The sequence below is a fragment of the Narcine bancroftii genome, chromosome 9 (genome assembly GCF_036971445.1).
Source record: "Narcine bancroftii isolate sNarBan1 chromosome 9, sNarBan1.hap1, whole genome shotgun sequence".
Classification (NCBI taxonomy): Eukaryota; Metazoa; Chordata; class Chondrichthyes; order Torpediniformes; family Narcinidae; genus Narcine; species Narcine bancroftii.
In genome coordinates, this window is record NC_091477.1 from 59,584,044 (window position 1) to 59,605,140 (window position 21,097).

The 21,097-nt window shown below is 42.4% G+C and overlaps 1 protein-coding gene across 12 annotated transcripts in view; it reads right to left on the bottom strand.

Annotated features, from left to right (window-relative positions):
• Window positions 1-21,097, bottom strand: part of dbn1 (drebrin 1) — a 429,629-nt gene that overhangs the window by 109,744 nt on the left and 298,788 nt on the right. For 11 of the 12 annotated variants that reach the window (XR_011345015.1, XR_011345012.1, XR_011345011.1 and 8 more), the window contains 4 exons: window positions 18,804-18,867; window positions 11,445-11,522; window positions 9,119-9,233; window positions 3,820-3,942 (listed from right to left, as the gene is read on the bottom strand). Coding sequence is in view for 6 of the 12 variants with exons in the window: in XM_069899279.1 (XP_069755380.1) it covers window positions 3,820-3,942; window positions 9,119-9,233; window positions 11,445-11,522; window positions 18,804-18,867 (380 nt within the window). In the remaining 6 variants the exon portion in view is untranslated. The remainder of the gene's footprint in view (window positions 1-3,819; window positions 3,943-9,118; window positions 9,234-11,444; window positions 11,523-18,803; window positions 18,868-21,097) is intronic. The other variant, XR_011345013.1, reaches the window with a different exon arrangement.

The window sequence follows — 21,097 nt, forward strand, 5'->3', positions numbered from 1 at the left end:
CCAGTCTGAGAATCAATAATCTACCTCTACTCTCTGGCTTCCTCCATCAAGCCATTGTTGAATCCAGTTCACTACTTCACCATGAACATCAAGCATCTGAACCTTCCTGACTAATGTACCATGTGGGACCTGGTCAGAGGCCTTATAAATCTATGTAGACAACATCCACAGCCTTTCCTTCATCACCTTTCCTGGTAACTTCCTCGAAAAACTCTATAAGTTTGGTTAAACATGATCTACCATGCACAAAGCCATGTTGACTATCCTTAATCAGTTTCTGGCTACCTTAATAATTGTAAATCTGTAATTTTAGAACACCCTCCAATAATTCATTTACTACTGATGTCAGGCTTACCAGCCTATGATTTCCAGGGTTACTTTTGGATCCTTTTTTGAACAAAGTGAGCTATTCTCCAATCCTCCGGCACCTCACCCAGGGCTCATGACATTTTATATATTTCTTCCAGACTCCTGCAATTTCTTCACTAGTCACCCTCAAGGTCTGAAGGAATATCTTGTCAGGCCCTGGGGATTTATCCATCCTTATTTGCTCGAAGACAGCAAACAACACCTCCTCCTCTTTAATCTGTATAGGTTCCATGACCACATTACTTGTTTTTCGTTATTTTCCACAACTCTGTGCCCATTTCCTGAGTGAATGTTGATGCAAAAAAAATTAAGACCTCCCCCATCTCTTTTGGCTCCATACAAAGCCGACCACTATGATCTTCAAGGGGACCAATTTTGTCCCTTACTATCCTTTTGCTCTTAATACATCTATAGAAACCCTTACGACTTCCCTTCACATTGTTGGTCAAAGCCACCTCATGTCTTTATTAGCCTTCGTGGTTTCTTTCTTGAGTTTTTCTTGGATTTTTTTATACTCCTCAAGTACCTGATTTGCTCCATGTTGCCTAACCTGCTATAACCTCTCTATTCTCCCGTACCAGATCCACAATATCCCTCAAAACCCAAGGTTCCCTATACCTGCTAACTTTGCTTTTAATCCTGACAGGAACATACAGACTTTGCACTCTCAAAAATTTTGCATCGACCTCATACATCCTTGCCTGAAGACAACTTATCCCAATCACACATTCTAGATCCTTTCTCATTTCCTCAAAATTGGCCTTTCTCCAATTTAAAATTTCAACCTGAGGCCCAGATCTATCTTTCTCCATAACTAACTTGAAACTAATGCCATTATGATCACTGGATCCAAAATGTTTCCCTACACATACTTCTGTCATCTGTCTTGTATCATTTCCTAAAAGGAGATCCAGTATTGCACTCTCTCTAGTTGGTACCTCTATATATTAATTTAGAAAACTTTCCTTAACACCTTTGATAAATTCCAAGCCATCCAGTCCTTTTACAGTATGGGAGTCCCAGTCAATATGTGGAAAGTTAAAATCTTCTACTATCACAACCTTACGTTTCCTGCATCTCCTCTCTCTCTCTCTCTCTCTCTCTCTCTCTCTCTCTCTCTCTCTCTCTCTCTCTTTCCAGATTTGCTCCTCCAATTTTCTCACTGACTACTAACCTGTCTATAATACAACCCCATGAGTGTGGTCAAACCTTTCCCGTTTCCTCAGCTCCACCCATATAGCCTCAGTAAATGAGTCCTCTGGTCTGTCCTGCCTGAGCATAGCTGAGATTTTTTCACTGATGAGCAATGCCACTCCTCCCCCTTTCATCCCCACCCCACCCCCATTCTATCGCACCTAAAGCAATGGAAACCTTGGAACATTGAGGTGCCAGTCCTGCCCCTCCTGCAACCAAGTTTCACGAATGGCCACAATGTCATAATTCACATGCCAATCCATGCTCTAACCTCATCTGCCTTTCCTACAACACTCCTTGCATTAAAATAGATGCACCTGAGAACCTGGTGCCAAATAACCCTTTGACTTCTGACATTACATTCAATCTTCACCATCTTTTTTCTTCTCTTCTTCCCTTTCTTCTCAGGTACCAATTCCCATCCCCCTGAAAATCTAGTCTAAACCCTGCAGAGCAGCATTAATCCCCATCCAGGTGCAAACCAGCCCACTGGAACAGATTCCACCCAGCTAAATAAAGATGACAAATATAATTTTAGGCTAAGGCAAGGCTTTTCCTTTGCTTGTAAATTTATAATCAATTGTACTAGAATAGGAAACATGTCAGGTTCCAGATGCACTGCCTGAAAACCTATCATTTCCAAAGTTTGGTCTTCAGCTTATGGCAACCTTCTGTAGACTGTGTAAAGAATAAAACTAAATTGAAAGAATTTGAAATGATTAACTTTTACAAAGCCAGAAACCTTCCTATTTCCTTTGTTCTATAGATGAGTAGGTCATGCAGGATAAGATGTTTTCCAAACTTAAAAACTACTATAACAAAGGTTCCTGATCAGTGCCTTACACAAGGACTGTTATGTGTGTGTGGATCAGTTGCCAGCAAAGCACTAATTCATCAAAATTCTTATTTTAGACAATGAAATCTAACAGTTTGTGACAAGACAAGCAAAGACAAGGCAAGCGAGCACATAGATCAACTTTCACGACCCCTCAACTTCAAAAGCACTTTATAACTACTTAAGTACATTTTAAATTGCCAAAACAGAATAATAACCCAAAAGTAACAATGGCAGCATTGGCAAAAAAAAAGATCTCATTGTTCAGATGAGAAGAATATTATCATAAAAACAAGCAGAATGGGAAACAGGAGTAAAAAAATCTATGGTGTTTGATTGTTGCTTTTTGATTGATAAATTGCAGATTTGTCATGAAGTTGCCAATGCCAAATTGTAGAGTGAAACACAAAAGTCTGCAGATGCTGTGATTGTAGAGAAAACAGAAATGCTGAGGAGCTCAACCAGTGTCAGAGTGGCCGTAGGAGGTAACGAATGCTTTGGGCCTGAGTAAAGTATAGGCTGACACCTGAATTAAAGGGCTCTGGCCCCTTCGCCAGCCTTTTAATGTCTGCTTATTTACTCACACCTTGAGGAAGGGTTCAGGCCCAAAACATTGGTGATATTATCTTCACTTTCTATGGACACTGTGAGAAGTTCATCCAGCATTTCTGTGCTTTCTTCACCATGTCAAATTGTACTCCATTTTCTCCTAATTCTCATTACAATACATCTAAGTTGAAGTGGGTTCCAATGGGCATCTATAAGCAAGCCATGGTGCTCAAGAAGAGAAATAGCGAGTGCAAATCGCAGTTAGAGGGAGGCCTCATCAGCAGAGAGCTGTTTGGAAAGAGGGCTTAATGAATGAAAGCGGACATTTAAGGGGGCTTGGGCAGATTGAATGCACACCCAATTCCGACTGAACCACAGTCTTTTATATTCTGTTTGGATCCGAATGATAAATGTAGTTCCAGACTGCAGGAGAAAATACCGTTTCCATCTACCTGATGATCATCTGTCATATTTGAAAGCAAAATAACATTTATCTAAATCTTGCAACATCCTCAAACCAATTGGACCAGAGTCTGCGCTGGCAGCGTCATTTTCCTTCTTCTGCATCTGCAGTTTTGGGATCGTGAAGTAGCTTTCTGCAGCAGGAGGATAGTATGGACAGGTTGGCTTTTATTTCCCACTGATCAATTAGCCCTTTTTTTTGTAGTAGAGTACTCTGTATTTTCCAAAGGCCCCAAGCCAGGGAGATCAGGATTAGATTTAGAACTGCATTTTCTAAATGCAGAGCTGATTAGTATTTTACATGAAATTGTGCAGTTATGAAAACCCATAAGTGTCTCCATGCTTTAAGAAGTGTTTGCTTCTATTCCAAGAAACATTATACTCTACATTTAATTCAAAAGTATACATACATGCAGGGAAAGACTGGAAGGGGCTATGGTTAGCAGCAATTCGAGGACAGGGGGATCTTGGAGGGGACCATGATCGCTCAGGTGGACTGTTCTGATTCTTAAGGAAAGGGCTGTTCACTCGACCTGTAGGGAGAATGTGTCACACCAGTCAGTAACACACAAAAGCAAAAAAGCTCAGAGATTTAAGGGGGAAGCAAAAGGGATTGATGAAGTGGATGAGACAACTAATACAGTGCAACCCATGTATTGTCATACCATTCTAATTATCTCTTTGAACGACAGAACATAGAACGCTACAGCACAGTACAGGCCCTTCGACCCTTGATGTTGCACACATAAACCCTCCCTACCCCATAACCTATTTTTCTTTCATCCATGTGTCTGTCTAAGAGTCTCTTAAATGCCCCCAATGTTTCAGCCTCCACCACCATCCCCGGCAATTAACCTGCAGAATTAATTTTCAAGTAAGGTAATTGAAAACTTGGCAAAATGCTAATGTGAACTATGCTGTTAAATTCACTAATTTGAGTGAAATATTAAATCTGTGAAACTCGGACCTACTGGAGAAGAGGTTTTCTTTGGATGTAGTTGTACAGCACAGTATGAGGCCCCTCCGTCCCACAAGCCTGTACTCCTCATTTTGCCATTGTTATTTTCATCAAAATGCTTCCAAACCACTGTAGTTTGAGAAATTTCACTTTTAACCAATAACTTCCCCTTCCTTTCATATTGTGTCTTGCTTACCAATTTTTCATCATTCCCATTTTCAGGTGTCAAGTTCTCAAATAATCTCTCCTTTCCTCACCTACTGCCCCTTTCACTGGCTCCGTCCTTGAAATTCCTCCACACCCCAGCTTTGTTTTCATCCAATTTCTTTCACAAGATTTTGCCTTTTCCTTTCCATGATTCGTTGATGAAGCTGATTCATTTGCTGAACTATTGTACTCTGGGTATGATAATAACACGGCTCCACTGTACCAGAAATTATCAAATCCCTACAGTTAACTGGTGAATACCTACTCACACATTCAATAAATTATTCCATTTTAAAGAAGTTGCAACACAACTTTGAATTGTTTGGACTGCACTTGAAAGAAAACAAGATTTTCAAAATCCTTTCACAAATAAATTTAAAGAAAAGTCCCTTCAGTAGGATTCAGGGAAAGATGCTGACTTATACTTCAGTCCTTCCTGCATCGTATGATCAGAGAAGCAGACAGGCCACAGGTTTACAACACATACCACTTGGTAATAAGATTAGTTCATGTGCACACTCTAAAGTGGATTTAATTTTATATGCTGTCACCAAAAGTAACTAATTCAACCTGCAGAAATTGACACAAACATTCAACATATATGCAGTCTGCTATTATCTGAATTTATATTAATCTGGTTGGTCAAAAATAAGCACAAAACCTATCTCTAAGAGAGGATTCATTCCTGGCCTCTGATAAGCTTTGGAAACCTAGACTACCTCCTGGAGGTACCTCAAGATAGAACCATACAACCAAACTCATCTCTAAGTTCAAAAGAAGGCGAGATGAACCATCTGAGAAAGGTAGTTTTGCAATCTCTCACAAGGGAAGAGGTCACCTGCTGGACAGAGAAAAAAATTCAAGGATTTGATTCAATTGTCCTTGAAAGATCACATCCCCACTCATTCCTGGGTATATCTGGCCCATAACTGCTTCAAGTAGTGCTAGAGCATTCAGAATGGCATTGGGAACCTTACACACACACACACACACACACACACACACACACACACACACACACACACACACACACACACACACACACACACACACACACACACACACACACACAGAAAGAAACAATGACAAAAGTGGAGCACCTCACAAACTATACATTGACCACCCAGTCAGACACTATACCTGCCTCATCAGTCACCTCAAAGTCACAAAAGCTAACTGGGTGCAAATCCTGAGAAGTGCCTTGGAAGAAAAGAATGATCAAAGACTTGAGGATTGAGTTTTGATGCACAAGGCATTTAATTAGTCGGAATAAGCAATCACAACTAAAATGATTAGATTGAAGCTATGGAATGAACAGATGACTAAATTTCATAAAGCAAGAAAACATGATGGAATTGTTGAAACTGATCCTAAATCTAAACTAATTGGGGCAGTTACTGGTTTCCCTATAAAATTCAAATACTCATTATAAGCTCTTGATAAAAGAAATAAACCTGTCTAAAATGTAAAACACTTGTTCAACATTCACTGTTAACATAGATAGTTGTAGTCCATATGTAACCAACATATGATAGGAGCAAGGTTAAACCAGATTCTAATCATAGATAGATAAGTGAGGTAGTGGAGCACCATGTATTGTTAAGCCCTGTACATCAGCAAGAAAATCATATATTTCAGAGTGGAGTACTGGGGAGCAGGATCCAGACTGATTGTTGGGGATGTAACATTATACACTGTGGCTTTACGAAGGTGATGCTCATACAAATGACAGAATCAGTGAGTCAAGGGACAGTCAAGACAAGGAAAAGCCAAGACAAGGAACAGTCAAGACATGGAACAGTCAAAACAAGGAAGAGTCAAGACAGGAAGGGTCAAGACATGGAAGAGTCAAGAAAAGGAACAGTCAAGACAAGGTATGGTCTAAACAAGGAACAGCCAAGACAAGGAATGGTCTAAACAAGGTATGGTCAAGACAAGGAATGGTTAAAACAAGATTGTGAAGTAGTACTGAGGATGGGCATCAGAAGTATCCTTTCTGATTTCAATATTTGTCTACTGTTAAAAAATCCTCCAGATACATCTCCTTACACACATCATCCAAAGATTTAACCTGCTTCAAAGAGAACTTGAATGGCGTTAACTGTTGTACACATGAACATTTTTAAACATCAGACTCCTTCCATGTTCATTTGTGGATATAACACCAAGAAACCAAACTGCTCAGTGGAAAAGCACAGAAGGATAGGTTGGAACATTTAATGACATCATTAAGTAATTGCTAACCCCTTGCCTGCTCTGGGCATCTTGTACTCTCATGGTGCTATAAAAAGGCAGTAGGGTCATGTGAAGTGGTTTAAATAAGAGATATAAATGCTGACATAAAGAACAGCAGCTGCAACAAGTTTCTGCTCCAACCATAGACTTTGGCATTAGGAAGATATACAGTGGAGCCCTGTTGACATGTTCAGTCTGGTCACCTCATTATAGGAAGGATGTGGAAGCTCTGGAGAGGGTGCAGAGGAGATTTACCAGGATGTTGCTTGGATTGGAAAACAAGTATTATGAGGCAAGGTTGGCAGAGCTGGGACTTTTCTCTTTGGAGTGTAGAAGGATTAAAGGAGACTTGATAGAGGGCAGGATCAGCAAACACCAGAGGACATATGTATAAAGTGAAGGGAGGGAAGTTTAGGATGGAATCAAAGGTAAATTTATTTGTCACAGAGAGTTGTGGGTGCTTGGAATGCCTTGCCAGGGATGGTGGTGGAGGCTATAACACTGGGGCCATTTAAGAGACACTGAGACAGGCAAATGAATGGAAAAAAAACAGGGTTATGAAGTAGGAAGGGTTTAGTCTTTTTTTTGATAGGAATAAATATTGTATTAGAAAGCACAACATTGAGGGCCGAAGGGCCTGTAATATGCTGTAATGTTTTATGCTGATATCTCCACCACACGTCTAACTCACTTCACCCCCCACCCCACGTCTAACCCACTTCATCCCCATCCCACGACAAGCTTGCTTTTTGCCCCACACTACGCCTATCCTGCTTCACTCCCCAACCCCACGTCTAATTCACTGTACAACCCACCTCATGTCTAATTCACCGAACATCTCCTCCCCGTGTCTAATTCACTGAACATCCCCACCCCATGTCTAATTCACTGAACATCCACTCCCTGTGTCTAATTCACTGAACATCCCCTCCCCATGTCTAATTCACTGAACATTCCACCCCACCCTTATGTCAATAAACATCCCCACCCCACCCCATCTAATTCACTGAACATCCTCTCCATCTAATTCACTGAACAATCCCCCCATCTAATTCACTGAACATTCCCTCCCCACATCTAATTCACTGAACATTCCACTCCACCCCTATTTTAATAAACATCCCCACCTCACCCCGTCAAATTCACTGAACATCCCCTCCCCGTCTAATTCATTGAACATCCTCACCCCATGTCTAATTCACTGAACATCCACTCCCTGTGTCTAATTCACTGAACATCCCCTCCCTACGTCTAATTCACTGAACATCCCCTCCCCTGTCTTACTCACTGTACACTCCCCACATCTAATTCACTGAACATCCCCACCCCACGCCGTCTAATTCACTGAACATTCCCTCCCCACGTCTAATTCACTGAACATTCCACCCCACCCCATTTCAATAAACATCCCCACCCCACCCCGTCTAATTCACTGAAGATTCCCTCCCCACCCTGTCTTATTCATCGAACATCCCCTCCCCACCCCGTCTAATTCACTGAACATCCCCGCCCCACATCTAGCCTGATCATCCCATCCCTGCGTCTAATTCACTGAACATCCCCTCCCCATCCCATCTAATTAATTGAAGATCCCCTCCCTACCCCATCTTATTCACTGAACATCCCCTCCCATCCCCTCCTCATGTGTAATTGACTTCACTCTTCATCTCCTCGCCATGTCAATTAATTCACTTCAGATCTTCACCTCCTGTCTCATTCACCTTACGACTGCATTATTCTTGTTTCACTTTACGTCTGCATTATTCTTGTTTCACTTCAGGCCCTCTCCCCTTGCTGGAATTCTGATATGAGATGTCTTTCCCTTATCTAATTCTAACTCTCCACCTGACACAATCACATCTCTCTGCACAATGCAAGTCCATGTCATTGAACATGATTAGTCCCAATCCAAGGATTAGTTCTTTTCTTTTCCTCCCAACCATTTGAGTTGAACAATAATATCATCATTTGGATGCCATGATCATTTCCAGCCCAACAGTACTGTGACTTTAACCAATCAGGTACAAAGTCAAAATCACTATTTACACATAATTAATATTTGCCATATTGTTTTGTTCAAATCTTGATGACGATCAACTGGCTGTTATCATTTCAGCAGGCGTCTAAACAGATTGCAACATGAACACCATTTTCCCTTCACTGATCTTGGAATAGACTTGATGATGGGCTGAACAGAATCTTTCACTCTCCCATTTTGATGAAAGGAATTTTCATGGAGAATGAAAGATCGAGGTGATATTGAAGGCAATGGATAGGTGGCAATGGGAAAAAAAGGATTTTTTTCCTACCTGGTCTTTGGCCTGAAAAATGTACAGACTCAAAACTTGTTGTCATTGCTCTTTCTCGCTGCTTGAAGAATTCCCTCGGATTTCCATCACGCAGTGCAATAAGGGCAGCAGCTTCCTGTTGGGGAAGAAGGGAAATGGGGTTGATCTACTCCTATCTTCAAATTCTTCTGGTATTTTCAATGGTGTCATTGCAAAGCTTCAGCCAACAACTGTTCACAATGTGTGCCTTACTGGGATCTGAGAAGGTATTTTGGGGTTTCCAAAAAACTTCAATGGAAGAGCTGGGAGAAAAAAAATCAGACAGAGATTTAAAGTGATAGGTGTGTGGAAGTTTTACATCACATTTGCAGAATTAATGGAGATGACCTGGAAATTAGTCAGTGGGACTCTATTTTGCATCCCTTCTGTAAAGGTGGCTCCATGGAGACAGAACCCCAAAATGGAAGAGGCACAAATAACTGGTTCACCTTTTGGAGATGTTTGTAATTTGAACTTAGAACATACACCACAGTATGTGGTGCTGGCCTAATAACCTCGACAAACAGAAGGAAAGCTCAAAAGTCTGGAGATGCCGTGGTTGAAGTAAAAAATAACAAAGCTGAAGAAACTCAACAGGTCAAACAGTGTCTTTTATACAGCATGGATAAAGATACATAAACACCATTTCCATTTCTTCAGGTCCTCCCCTCTTTATCCAATTCACTGCTGCCTGCATCAGTGCTGCTCCCAGTTCCTGTCCCAAATGAGAACGTTTCAGCAACCATGCAGCTCATTTCTATCTTGCTCTCACCTTCATGAGATCCCTCTCAGAGTCCATCCCTCCCTTCCCCAAGCTCTCAACTACTTTCAAGCAATAGGTTCACAACCAGCATCCAAGCTGTGCTCTGCTAGATTACATTTCTTCCAGCATGGCTTTGTGCAAGGATTCCATTCCATTCTGGCTCCATCTGTGCTCTTGATGCAACTTCGATGCCCACACTTTTAGCATGGCTTTCTCTTTCATCTCCAATGGACACCCCACCACAATAGCTGTCAGCTTTCTGAACCGTTACTCTTACTCTCAAATCTACTAATTCGAGGATAAAGTTCCCTTCTTCCTCACTTTCCATCCAACCAACTTCCACATCTAATCGATCATTTTGATATTCCTCCATCACTCCTTCCACTCCTCCCCTCTTCAGGATTCAGAGGATTGCCTCACTTTCCCTCTCCACCAATATGTCCTTTCCTGCCCTATATCATCTTGGCCTCACCCCCGTGACATCGATCCTCCACCTCCTATGTTACTGCGGCAACGCTCAAATTAAGCGCATTATTCACTCGATGCTGAACAAACATTTCAGACAAACCTTCATTTGTCAGATAATTTTAAGTATATCTTCACACTCCTTCCCACCACCTTTCACTCTTGCCTATTCTGTCATGGTCTCTCTTACCCTCCACCCTAACACACAACTTCCCTTTTAGTCTTTCCTTCCCTCCCCTACTTTTTCTACATCTGAAATCTTGTTAGCATAATGCTGTTACAACGGCAGCTACTGTAACCCAGGTTTGAATCCTGCGTTGTCCGTAAGGAGTTTGTGCGTTCTCCCCCAGTCTGCGTGGGTTTCCTCCGCGTGCTCTGGTTTCCTCCCACCATTTAGTTGGGTGTGCTTGGATGCCATGGACTGGTGGGCTCAAAGGGCCTGTGTGTCTACATTTAAATTTTAAACAACGAGTAGCTGTCAAAACGTGCAGCTTTGAAATCGTCAATTTTATTCACCAGCTGCTAATAAGAGGTTTAAGTTCTCTACCTTTCATTAAATGCCATCAGGCTATTTCTACTGAGATTGGGTGAGGAATGGGTTAAGGGTAGAAGGGGGAATGTTTAAAGGGAACATTAGAAGGAACTTTTTCACACAGAGAGTGGTGAGCTGCAGGGGGACAGTGCTAATTTTTAGTACCAGAGCCCACCAGAAACGGTGGCGAGGAGGTGCCAGAGCAGTCCCCTGGGGTCCCAGAGCAGCCCCCTGAGGTCCCAGAGCAGCGCTTCAGTGAGCACCGGCACTGTGAGCTGCCAACTGAAGAGGTAAATATGGGCTCAATTTCAGGAAAGATTTAGGAAAAGTTTGGACAGGTACATGGATGGGAGGGGTAATAGAGGGCTATGGTCCAGATACAGGTCAATGGAATTAGGCAGAATAATAGTTGTGCACAGAGTAGATAGGCCAAAGGGCCTGTTTCTGTACTGTAGTGTTCGAACATTTTGGACAAGCTGTATGCTCAAGGAGAGATGGTTAATTAAAAACTTGCACCAGTTAAAATAAGAGGCCAACAGAATACTCACTGCTGCTTTCTCAGCTGAATCACTGATCTTGGATCCTCTGTTCTCTTCATCCTTGTCCATTCCCTCCTGATGCCCTTCCTAATTCAAAATGAACAGGTTTAGAAGCATCATCTTAATGTGGCTGCAAAATGTCATAGTATAGCAATTCTCCGGCCAATTCTGTGGCCACGTTAAATCTGGATGAACACGCGCAGGTGCAACAGGCCATAATTATCACAATTATTAAATGCAAAACAAAATTGTTAACATCTATACAATTAAGCATATTAGATCGGTGCAGGATTACAGTGGAGACCATTAGACTGATGTGTGGACTCATTCCAACCACCTGCATTTCTGTAGGTAAAGTTTCAGCAAGGCTTGAGGCATGTTAGGAAAATGCTGAACTGAGGATCAACACAAGTTGGTGAGAAATGGCTGATGAACGAGTTGGGAGGTGGCCAGCAAAGCTTTGCATGGTCTAGGTTTATGAGAAATAGAACGTAGAAAACATTAGTGACCCAGAGGTGACTGCAGGGGTTTGTGGCCAAACACAATATGTGATCAACCAGCTTCAGTGGGAAAAAGAGAATGGCCAACAGTTGGAGCTGAGTAAAAACACAGAATTGTTGGAGGAACTCAGCAGGTCTTGCAGCATCCATAGGAGGTAAAGATATGTAACCTTTATTTGGGCCTGAGCCCTTCTTCAATGTATATCTAAAATTTAGATAGGCTTCTTAATAAAGAGGCTGGAGAGAGAAGAAAGGGGAGAGGGAGTGGTACAGACCAACAAACAAAGGGTTATATTGGGATATGGATGGGACACAGGAGAGAAAAAAGATGAGAAATGACTGGGAACATAGTGCATGGAACAAAGAACACTACAGCACAGTACAGGCCCTTCAGTCCTCGATATGGTGCTGACCCATAGATTCCTTAAAAAAAGTACTAAACCCTCCCTACCCTATTTTTGTTCCATCCATGTGCCTGTCTAAGAGTCTCTTAAATGCCACTAATGCTCCAGCCTTCACCACCATCCCTGGCAAAGCTTTCCAGGCACCCACAACTCTCTGCATTAAAAAAAAACTTACCCCTGATATCTCCCCTAAACTTCACTCCATATAAACCATATAACCATATAACCATATAACCACTTCGGCCCTACTAGTCCATGCCGTAGCAAATCCCCACCCTCCTAGTCCCACTGACCAGCACCCGGACCATACCCCTCTAATCCCCTCCTATCCATGTAACGATCCAGTCTTTCCTTAAATGTCACCAATGATCCCGCCTTGACCATGTCTGCCGGAAGCTCATTCCACATCCCCACCACCCTCTGCGTAAAGAAATTTCCCTTCATGTTCCCCTTATAATTTTCCCCCTCAATCTTAAACCATGTCCTCTAGTTTGAATCTCCCCCTTTCTTAATTGAAAAAGCCTATCCACATTTACTCTGTCTGTCCCTTTTAAAATCTTAAACACCTCTATCAAGTCCCCCCTCAATCTTCTATGCTCCAGAGAAAAAGGCCCTAGTCTGCACAACCTTTCCCTGTAACTCAGACCCTGAAATCCTGTCAACATTCTCGTGAACCTTCTCTGCACTCTCTCTATTTTGTTTATATCTTTCCTATAATTTGGTGACCAAAACTGTACACAGTACTCCAAATTTGGCCTCACCAATGCCTTGTACAATTTAATCATAACCTCCCTACTCTTGAATTCAATACTCCGATTTATGAAGGCCAACATTCCAAATGCCTTCTTCACCACACCATCTACCTGAGTATCAGCCTTGAGGGTACTATTTACCATAACTCCTAAATCCCTTTGTTGCTCTGCACTCCTCAATTGTCTACCATTCAATGTATATGACCTATTTACATTTGCCTTTCCAAAATGCAGCACCTCACATTTATCTGTATTAAATTCCATCAGCCATTTCTCAGCCCACACCTCCAGCCTTCCTAAATCACCTTTTAATCTACGGTAATCTACCTCACTGTCCACAACACCACCAATCTTTGTGTCATCCGCAAACTTGCTTATCCAATTTTCTACCCCTACATCCAGATCGTTTATATAACAAATAATAGTGGACCCAGGACAGAACACTGAGGAACTCCACTAGTCACCGGCCTCCAATTGGACAAACAATTTTCTAGCACTACTCTCTGACACCTTCCATCCAACCACTGCTGAATCCATTTCACTACCTCCTTATTTATACCTAATACCTCCACCTTTTTTCCTAACCTCCTGTGGGGAACTTTGTCAAAAGCTTTACTAAAGTCCAAATAGACAATATCCACAGCTTTCCCTTCATCAACCTTTTTTGTAACCCCCTCAAAGAACTCAATCAGGTTTGTCAAGCATGATCTACCCCTGACAAAACCATGCTGATTACTCCCTATCAATCCTTGTACCTTCAAAAATTTGTAAATAGCATCCCTCAGAACACTTTCCATCAACTTGCCCACCACAGACGTCAGACTTACAGGCCTATAATTCCCAGGTTTGCATTTGGACCCTTTCTTAAACAGAGGAACCACATGCGCCATCCTCCAATCCTTTGGTACCATACCCGTGGCCAGTGACATCCTAAATATCTCTGTTAATGGCCCCACTAACTGTCCACTAGCCTTCCTGAGTGTCCTAGGGAATATTTTGTCCGGTCCGGGAGATTTATCCACCTTTATCTTTTTTAACACAGCCATCACTACCTCCTCGGTTATCCTTATATGTTTCATGACCTCCCCACTATTTTTCTTTACTTCAACTGGTTCAACATTTTTTTCCCTAGTGAATACCGAGGCAAAGAAATCATTCAAAATTTCCCCCATTTCCTCAGACTTCTCACTCAGCCTACCCTCGCTATCTACAAGGGGTCCAATTTTATCTCTCACTAATCTTATATCTCTCACTAATCTTTTACTCCCTTCACTTTGTACACTTGTCCTCAGGTGTTTTCTATTCCTGACATGGGAAACAGGTGCTGGCTGTCCACCCTATCTATGCTTCTCATAATCTTGTAGACCTCTATTAAGTCTCCTCTTATCCTTCTACTCTCCAAGAGAAAAGTCCCAGCTCTGCTAACCTTGCCTCATAAGACATGTTTTCCAATCCAGGCAACATCCTGGTAAATCTCCTTGCACCCTCTCCAGAGCATCCACATCCTTCCACAACTGAACACAATTCTCTAAGTGTGGTCTCACCAGAGATTTGTAGAGTTTCAACATCACCTCTCTACTCCTGAATTCAGTCCCCCTATTAATGAAGTGCAGCATCCCATAGGCCTTCTTAACTATCCTATCAACTTATGCGGTGACCTTGAGGGATGTATGGATTTGGACCCCAAGGTCTCTCTGTTCATCCACATTCTTAAGTAACCCTGTACTCAGCCTTCTGGTTAGTCCTTACAAAATGTATCACCTCACACTTGAACTCCATCTGCCACATCCCGGCCAAATCTGCATCCTATCTATATCCTCTTGTAACCTTCAACAACCTTCAGTTCCATCCACAACTTATTCAACCTTGGTAACATCCACAAACTTACTGACCTATCCTTCTGCCTCTTTATCCAGGTCATTTATAAAAATCACAAGAGCATGGGTCCCAGAACAGGTGCTTGCGGCACTCCACTAGTCACCGACCTCCAGGGAGAAAACCTTCCTTCCACTACTACTCTCCGCTTTATTCCTACAAGCCAGTTTTTTATCCACACAGCCAAGGTTCCACTAATCCCGTGCCTCTTGACTTTCAGAATGAGGCTCTCATGGGGGACCTTGTTAAATCCATGTTGACCACACCTACCACCCTTCCCTCATCAATTTCTTTTGTTACCACCTCAAAAAACTCATTTTGGTTAGTGAGGCCATGCTGACTATCCTTGAGTAGACTGTACTTCCTATCCTTAAGAATCTTCTCCATTAGTTTACACATCATTGACATAATAGACACTGGTCTATAATTCCCAGGATTCTCCCTATTACCTTTTTTAAACAAGGGGACTGCATTTGCCATTCTCCACTCCTCTGGCACCCTCCCCCCACCATGGCAAAAAAGGACTCAAAGACTATAGCTACTGCCCCAGCTATTTATTTCCTCATGCAGTTGGCGTAGCAGTTAACACAGCACCTTTACAGTGCCAGCAAATGGGACCAGACTGGGGTTTAAATCCAACTCTGTCTGTAATGAGTTTGTAGTTCTCCCCGTGTCTGCACTGGTTTTCTCCGAGGGCTCCGGTTTTCTCCCAACATTCAGAAAGTGTAAGTTAATGGGGTGTAAATTGGGCGGCAAGGACTCAGGGGCCAAAATGGCCTGTAACCTTGCTTTCTGTCTAAATTTGAATTTAAATAATTTTTTAAAAAATTCCCACAACAACCTGGGGTATATTACATCTGGCCCCGGGGACTTATCAATCTGGATGTTTTTAGGAAGATGGGGGTAGTTATTTTGGGTTGTGTAGAAGCAGAGCTGAGGGTGGGGAAGGAGACAGATCAAAAATAGAAAGAGAGAAACAGAGCTAGAATAAAGGAGACATAAGGAGAGATGGGCTAACAGAAATCAGAGAAGTCAATGTCAATGCCATCTAGTTGGAGAATCCCAGGACAGAATAAGAAGGTTTGTTCCTCCAATTTGTGGCCGTGTGGGGGGGGGGGGGTCTCAGTCTGGACCATTGCTGCGGAAAGAGTCGGGGTGCTCAATGAAGCAAACTCCCAGTCTGCATGTAAAAGAGACCACAATGGGAGCACTGGATACAGAAATAACCCCTGCAGATTCACAAGTGAAGTTCTGCTTCACTTGGAAGGACTGTTTGGGGGCCTGAATGATGGTGAGGGAGGAGGTGTGGGCACAAATGGAGCAACTCTTGTGGTCTCAGGGGTCTGTGCCAAGGGAAGTGATTGGAGGGAATCACAGAGGGAGTGGTCCCTGCAGAAGGTGAAGAGGGGAGGAGAAGGGAAGAGATGCCTAGTGGTGGGATCAGGCAGTAAGTGGCGGAGGAGAATGTGTTGGATGTGGAGGTTGGTGGGGTGGTAGGCAAAGTCGAGGGGAATTGTGTCCTTGTTGCCCATGGGGGTGGAGGGGGCCAGGGAAGATGTGCTGGTAATGGAGGATATGAGGAAGCCACATTGTTTGAAGAAGGAGGACATCTCTGATGATCTGGCATGGAAACTCTCAATGTGTGAGCAGATATGATATAAGTGAGAAAATAAATAGGTGTAAAGACGGATATTCTTCTCCTTTACTTACCTTCATAAAAGCTCAGAGGACAGATTCAGCATGTGAACTTCGACCCATCCTCAGGGTACACTCAGAGGTGGAGCGCAGCTGCTCCACATCCTCCATAAAGGCAATGCTCCAGCAAGCACCTGTAAAGGGGAGAGCTGACGATGTCATGATGACGCCATCAGCCCACAACCCAGGAGCCACCACCCAGGGCTCCCATGGTGATTGGTGCTAGGGATGGCTCAGGGTAGCCTCCATGTTGCTGATTATGGAGGGGCCGAGGGCCATCCCACTGCAGAGCTCGGCCTGAGTTCTAGAGCTGATCACATTTTATTAAAATACCTAAGAGCGCATTAAATGCCACAAATGGCAGAAAATCAAATTGATACAAAAGTGAAATGACTTCACATAGCTCAAGCTGACACGCGGAGATGCAGGGCAGAAGAGCTGGAAGATGGAACCTCAGGTTTTATAACTAGAACCTCCTTTTGTTTTAATGCAGGATCAATGGCTGTCCTTGTTACCCATAAAGCCCATGCAGCTGAAACTGCTTTGTGTTTCACTAGTGCTGGCACTGACAGAGGGGGTTCCATCTGTGTGGGGGATTATGGGTAACGAAGATGACCATTGCGCAGGGTGTATGAATGACATCATGGTGATGGGCGATGCTACTGCACCAGTCACCCCGCCTCCTTCAGCTCTGGAGGACAATTCTCAACGTTGCTCTCCATAAAAGCAGCCTTATAGGCATTCTCCATAAAAGGTAAGTCCACCTAATTTTTGGCCTCGTGGAGCTACTTCAAAGCAGCATCACTCCATAAAAAGGGCTATAGACAAATGAAATTGAGAGAATGGAATGGAATCCTTGCAGGGGACAGGGTGTGAAGAGGTGTAGATTTTGTGGGAGCCCCATTCATTCCCTTGCCAACATGTCTGGCCATGGTCTCAGGCACTGCCAAACTGAGACCACCTGCAAATTGGAGGAACAACACCTCTTATTCTGTCTAGACATCCAACTGAAGGCATTGACATTGACTTTTCCAGTTTCCGTTAGTCCAATCCCTCCCCCCATCTTTCCCCGTGTCTTCGTGTCTTCTTTACTGTACCTCTCTCTCTCTCTTCCCTTTTTCCTCTCTCTCCTTTCCCCCAGTTTTGCTTCCACAGAATCCAAAGCCTCCCCCAGTCAATTCTCACCTTTCCTCTCTCCTGTGTCTCATCTATATCCAATTAACTCCTTTTGTCAGTTGGTCTGCAGTCCTCCCCCTGCCCATTCTTCCCTCCCCAACCTTTTTATTCAGGTGCCTGCCTGCTTTTTACTTGTACCTTGAATAAGGGTTCAGGCCCAATACATAGCTTAGATATCTTTATCTCTTGTGGACACAGTGAGACTGGCTGAGTCCCTCCAGCATTTCAGTGTCTTTACTACAATCGCAGTGTCTGCAGACTTTTGTGTTTCACAACTTTTTGAGCTGAAAGTCTTTATCAGGACTGAGGAAACTTTGGAATAATCATACTTGGTGGTAACAAACCCATGGATGAGGATTTCTTTAGCAGATGAGACAGGGCCAGGAAGAATCGGGTGATGTTGTGGAGGTAGCAGTCAGAGATTTTATGTTTAACAAGTGATACAAAATCTGAAGGTCAACAACATCAAATAAGATACAAAGTTTCACATTTTACTGCAAGTTTCCATATGCTGTGAGGTAAAAAGTGAGTAGATGAGGAGATATCTGTTGGGATGTCACTTGAGGTGACTTGAATCCTCTGGTTGATTCATAACTGCCTCCTCAGTTCAAGTTAATTGGGCATAGTCAATGTATCCTTGCATCAGTATCAACAAGCTCAACTTAATTGTGGACTTATCAAAAGGGATCAGAAGGATTAACAGGTCAGTGCGTGTCACTTGCTGTCACCATGTTCCTATCTTTGTACTAATTTCACAGTTGTACGTGATCGTTGGGGGTGAGCGGTGGGAAGGATATTGGCTGTGATTGTGAGTGTCCATCCTGCTGGCTGTGGTCAGTATGGAGCTAGACACTGTGGGATCTTTCCTCATTCGCTCATCCCTCTCCTTTGCCTTCAGCAGAGTGAATAGTTTTGCTGCATTCAGTAACTAACAATACCATAATATGAACTGGAAACCTCACTGACCCTGTTGTTGTTCTGAATCAACGCATCTTTGATTTCATTGTCGTCCAGGCTTTGCAATTTTTTCCTAAAATTAGAAAACACATTTATAAAAATAATCATTTGAACACATAGCATAAAATGGCAGCAAGGCTACATAGAGCTGCTTCCCAACACCATTACATAAACCTTTGCTGAACAAAATTTAGACATACAGCACAGTAACAGGCCCTTTCAGCCCACAAGCTTGTGCTACCCAATTACACCCAATTAACCTATACATTCCAGGTATGTTTCAAATGGTGGAGGAAACTGTAGCCCCCAGAAAAAACCCACACAGACATGGGCAGAATGTACAATCTCCTTACAGACAGCGTAGGGTTCAAACCCCAGTCCCGATCGCTGGCACTGTAATGGTGTTGTGCTAACTGCTACACTAACCATGTCACCCAAATTTTGTTGGTTGCCAAAGGACACATACCAGGCTGTGAGCTGCTGGAGTCTGGCTCGTGGGTACCAGGTATCAGGACTGGGACTCGAAAGGGTGCTGAGGGTAATAAGGGATGCTGAGGGGCCCTGACAGCTTCATTATCGTCGCACAGTGTACCTTTGCACCACTAATTAGTGGTAATTCTGCCTTGCCGGCAGGAACAAGGAATCTTAGGGTTGTATGTGATGTCATGTGTGTACTCTGACAATAAATCTGAAATCATATTCGCTGAAAGCTTCCTGACTGAAGTCTGGGTTCGGGAGCTCGGGTTCACTGCTGGAACTGGATTGTGAGGCTGCAGAGGTTGTGCGAGCACAGGAGGTGAATCCATGTCTGTAAAGGGACTCTCTTGCTTCTCTCCCTTATTACTGGAGACACCCAGCTATTAGTGGTGTCTCTTTGTGTCTTTTGAGCAGTTGATGTATTTTGTCTATCAGTGAATGACAATAAATGAATCTTAAATTGGTAACCACCATGTTTCCTTTGTTTTTTTAATTTTTTTTTATTTTTCACACATATCAATCAAAATACATACATACATTTCCCTCTTAAATATACACAGTGACATTTTCTCCACTTTTTCCCCCTACCTTCCCTCCCCCCTTCCCACCCCCTCCAAACCCATTAAACGTTCAACATATACAATACAATAAAACCATTAAACAATGTCATCACACAATGAAAATAAACAAGAAAATTGTGCCATCTACTTTTACACACTGGATCAAGTCATTTTGTCTTCTTATCATTTTTGGGGGTGGAGGTCTGCGGTAGACCCTCTCTGTTATGTTCCATGCATAGTTCCCAAATTTGTTCAAATAATGTGACTTTATTTTTTAAATTATATGTCATTTTTTCCAATGGAATACATTTATTCATTTCTATGTACCATTGCTGTACTCTCAGGCTCTCTTCTGATTTCCAAGTTGACATTATACATTTTTTTGCTACAGCTAAGGCTATCATAATAAATCTTTTTTACGCTTCATCCAGTTTGAGGCCTAATTCTTTACTTCTTAGAAGAAAGATCTCTGGATTTTTTGGTATGTTGCTTTTTGTGATTTTATTTAATACCTGATTTAGATCTTCCCAAAATTTTTTCACTTTCTCACATGCCCAAATTGCATGTACTGTTGTTCCCATTTCCTTCTTACAGTGAAAACATCCATCTGATAATGTTGGATCCCATTTTTTCAAACTTTTGGGGCATGATATATAACCTGTGTAACCAATTATACTGTATCATGCGTAACCTTGTGTTTATTATATTCTTCATAGTTCCAGAGCATAACTTTTCCCATGTTTCATTTTTTATCTTTATGTTTAAATCTTTTTCCCACTTTTGTTTGGGTTTATAGCTTATTCCATCATTGTTTCTGTATCACATATTCAAAGCTGCTTCGTTTTGGTAATCTCAGTCTGCTTCCCAATTTATCTATCAAGTAGGCTTTCAGTTGATGGTATGCAAACATTGTACCATGAGTTATTCCATATTTGTACCTCATTTGTTCAAATATTAATAAATTATTTTCCAAAAAACAATTTTCTATTCTTTTAATTCTTTTCTCTCCCATTCTCTAAAGGAAAGGTTATCTATTGTAAAAGGGATTAGTTGATTTTGCGTTAATAATAATTTTGGTATGGTCACGTGATGGAGTAGTGGCCGGTAGGGGAACTCCAGCCCTCTCCAGAAAAGTTAAAAAAAGATAGAGAAAAAGCAAAGGCACAAACTTAAAAACCAAAACAAAGTGAAAGTAAAAGTGTGAAGAAAATGGCAGCGAAGAAAGAAAAACCAAAAACAACGGGAAGAAAAGAAGGAAAGACGTCG